Source organism: Aplysia californica, unplaced genomic scaffold (assembly GCF_000002075.1).
Source record: "Aplysia californica isolate F4 #8 unplaced genomic scaffold, AplCal3.0 scaffold00451, whole genome shotgun sequence".
NCBI lineage: Eukaryota > Metazoa > Mollusca > Gastropoda > Aplysiida > Aplysiidae > Aplysia > Aplysia californica.
In genome coordinates this window covers 45,623-49,790 of record NW_004797721.1, presented here as the reverse complement: position 1 = coordinate 49,790, position 4,168 = coordinate 45,623, and the positions used below count along the sequence as shown (strand labels likewise).

The window sequence follows — 4,168 nt, the reverse complement described above, 5'->3', positions numbered from 1 at the left end:
TCCCCTCCCCCTCCTCCCCTCCCCCTCCTCTAACCTCATGCTGTACTGCACCTCCCCGTAGTGATAGATGTGCATGTAACGGTTGGGAACGGTCACGTTGTGGAAGGACGCCTTCTTCTCGTTCTTGAAGTAGACGTCGGGCACCCATACCATGGGCATCATCTTGGAGTCGACCTCCAGCCAGTGTGCCTCGTGGAGTGTGTGGTAGTCCAGGCGGCTGTCGTACCAGTTCATCGTTATGTACAGCTCCACGGAGTAGTCCTGACGACAAACATCGCACAGCCGCGGGGCTCACTCTACAAATTCTCCCAGATTTTTTTGTTTTGCTTTGTTTTGTTTGGAGGGGGGGTGGGGGGTTTTTTTTTGGTAAATATTTTACTAGGGAGCTCGCAACTGCATAAGGTCATATGACCGCGCGGGATACATGAAACATTTTTTTCAGTTAGTAGGAAATTGGAAACTTTGCTCGGGTGCGGCCGAAGCCTATTTTTATTATCGGTTTTAGACCACCATGGGATCTTTAACGTGAGCAATTTGCACACAGAACCTCCGATATTTTTCGTTTTTATCTGAAAAGGCTAAGTGTAGATCTTTCCTAATATAATTTCAGGGGCGTGGCTGAAAGACAGCAGTAAGGAGGAGCCAAGGAGTAGCAGTAGAAAGGCTGTAGAAAGAGTCAGGAGCCCGGAGAAGGGGACAAAGGAGGTGAGGGGGTGGGGTCAGTAAGAGGAGACAAAAGCAGACGACAGAACATTGTTAGAGAGCTGGAAAGGAGGTGAAAGGAGATAATTTTAGAGAGGTGAACACCTTGACCTGTAGGCCACGAAAGCCTTCACTTGCTTTACACTCGTCTTGGGGTGCATTGCACGTAACAGTATTCTATTTCTAGACAAGAACAAATTCTGGATTTACATCGCTCGAAGCCATTTGTTAGGAACTACAGACGCAGTGGAGCGGCCTGTGACAAATGGGGGAAAGAAACCTACATCTCTCCTTATATGTGTATTTAAAAACAAAACTGGTGTTTGCTGTCTGTGCTGATTTGGTTGGGGGGGGGGGAGATCTTGATTGCTTATATTATGTTGTAAAACACTCGCTGTTTTTGTTCAATTATTATGCAGGCAAAATATTTTCACAACTTTGGAAAAATGTATGCACACCATTAATCCCTACCCGTACGTCGTGTTTTACTATCGTATCCATACGACGTGGGGAACTCTATGCCACCACTTAACCCTATCCGTACGTCGTGTTTAACTATCATATCCATACGACGTGGGGAACTCTGGCCTACCACTTTCCAAAGAGAAAATTTACTCGTTAATCCGATCCGTTCACTTTACATATTTGTCTGTCAAAATTATTTTTTGAGAAATATTGAAAGTGTCAAAGAGATCTTTGTACTAAAAGTATTTTAAAATGTGAAGAATACAACCCTGAGGGTACAAAATGACCCCAGGCCGTACGGATTGGTTGCAACAAACTTCTGTAAAGTACACATACAAAAACATTCACACATCTGTGCCACAACTCCTCCCTTCTCTGGGGCGAGGTAGCAGACAGCACCAGCACCAGCCCTTGAATCTACCGGACGCCAGACTTATCTCCCTGTATGACGTCACCTACAAACATCTATGTGTCACGACGCGGTGGAATCAAGCGGTCGTCAATTTTTGGGCATGTAAAGTCATTGGCACTGCCTTAACGCTTGTTTATTTGTCTTGCTTTGGATGAAAAAATATATCAATTCATCTTGAATAGAATTTGAGATATTTGCGAATGAAGGAGGTGGGGGTAAAATAAGTCAAAAAATGGCTGCCAAATATACCTTCTTTTCCTTAGCTAGAGAGTCTGTGGAAACTGAAAATGCACACTATTTGTGCCTTTAAAAAACGTTTTTCTGTAAAGTCCCCACAGAAATGTGTTCTTTAATGAAAGGTGTTGAGCCAAAAACCGAAAATTCCATAAAAAATCACAAATCTGCAGAAAAATGCCAGTTTCTCCACTTTGATTATTTTGACGAGCCTCTGATTTCCCCACGACGCCTCTCATTGAACTATTCACACCCGGGAACCGTCTCGTCTTTCTGCAGCTGTTCAGGAAATGACAGGAGCGTTCATCTATCAGCGAGATACGCGCAAACCGTCTAGACTCAACTCATCATTTGGTGAATGGTTTCTTCTAAGTTTACTCTCGCGTCCTTGACTGGTAGGTAAGTCAATTGATTATGCGGCCACACCGACACTATCAGTTGATTACCTAGGAGGTAGGACCTCCCAATGTACTGTCTGTCTCCGATAGGAACGAGCCAAAATGGGCTGGGAACCTTGGAAATTCCACACAATGACTCGAATTCTTTAGCCCCCAGACTGTGATTCGAACCGAAGCTTTCCAATTTAGCTTATGGAGCGATCAATCCTTGACTGAGCTGCTGCAAAAGTGTGGGATAATGGTAACAATTCAATGTCCCTATCAACACTGTTAGGTTATTTAAGAGGCGGGACCTCCGAGTTTAACGTCGGTCTCCGAAAGGACCAAGCCAAGTGGGGACATTCGTGTAAAGTGCCTTTTCCAAGGACTCAACGTCGGACCGAGCTGAGGCTCACGATGATTACGAGTCCGGCAGCCTAACCACTAGGCCAACGACGCCACACAAAATGTGTGTTGACAACACTGACAAAGATTTGACTAGATCTAGACTGTGGATTCTAAAACCCAGCACCATGCGAGGCGCCTCTGTACTATACAAGATCAGAAACGACAGAATTTGGAGTTGATCAAACAAAATTGAGAGTCATGCTATTTCTGCAATGATATAATCAGTGAATAATGCGGATTCGTTGTCGAAACCTGTTACAATAATATTATTTTGACACACTAAGGGGAAAATGGGAAAATCACACGAGAGCAATTAATCAATCCCTACTCCCTCCCACATGTGGGTGCTGACAAATCCGGAACATCCAATAATGCCGAAACCATTGTGTGTGATTTATGACATCAATGAACACCGGATCAACGTCAATAATGGAAGGATGGCGTCGCACGTGATTGTGGGAAACATCCGGTTAGAAATACAATGATTCTCCATAGAGCGTGAGAGCCTATTCTGCTTAGGAAGATCAAGATCAAACATTGAATGGAATTCAGCGTACAAAACGTAGAAGCCACTGGGCCCAGAGTTCAAAACCTTCAGAATTCATTCATAGCTACCAAGGGGAAATAGCTTCTTAAAGGTGAAAACCAGCAAATTAAAACGAACCTCACAATTATACCGCTGTTTGTCGTTTTCTCTAAGCACACTCTAAAAATTAGAACAGCCAAACATATCAAAAGAACGTACATTTAAAAAAAAAGATCGTACATGATCTTTTACGATAGCATCTTCTATTTACCATTCTCAGCAAACCAGACATTTTTCACTCCCATTTCTTGTTCCCTCCCTCTTCTGTCCCTTGAACCAGTTCATTTGGAAGAGGTTGCCAAGAGATTGTGTCCTCGACTATTGCGCTAAAAATATAAAAATGCTGAGCTCGGGTCTATATATCGAGTAGAAAGTCTCGTTCCTGGTTTTCCTGGTGATTTGGGGGATTCTTCACTTTCTGAACAAACACTCGTTATCCTGAAAATGTTAGCATTGTTTGCTTCTTTGTCTGTGTAAAGAGACGCACATCGAAACAGTAACGGTCATTTAGTGCAGGGGAAAAGTTAGACAGACAGACAGACAGACAGACAGACAGACAGACAGACAGACAGACAAATAATTACATCGGAGGGAGGGATAGAAAAGAACTATGACCCATCAGTGGCGCCCTCTAACTATCCTCAGAGGTTAGTGAACCACAAAACTACTTCCAAGACTTTAACTAGGAAAAAAAGCCAAGGGACACAAGGATGAATGGGGAACATACTAAAGGTCCAAAGTTAGACCAACCAGAATGCATAATGCTGTCTCACTCACCATTGTGGTTTCGCTCACGGAATCGAAGCTCAGGAGGTGGATCCGGATGGAAACGTTGGTCGGGTGTTCTGGAAAACAAAGAGCAATCATCTTAATGTGATTATCGATCTCCGCTAATCAAATGACAGAGGTACAGGGTGTGCGATGTCTGATGTCTAATTGGGTTGAGGGGCTCCGGCCACTTGGCTTCAAGCGAGGCCGGGGGGG

At 44.0% G+C, this 4,168-nt stretch overlaps 1 protein-coding gene across 1 annotated transcript in view; it reads right to left on the bottom strand.

The window, feature by feature from the left end:
- LOC100533288 (GluClAc1) overlaps positions 1–4,168 on the bottom strand; it is a gene marked incomplete at its 5' end in the record, with an annotated part of 32,995 nt that overhangs the window by 17,693 nt on the left and 11,134 nt on the right. Inside the window, 1 exon segment of the mRNA NM_001204590.1 lies at positions 3,962–4,029. Within this exon segment, the coding sequence (NP_001191519.1) occupies positions 3,962–4,029 (68 nt within the window).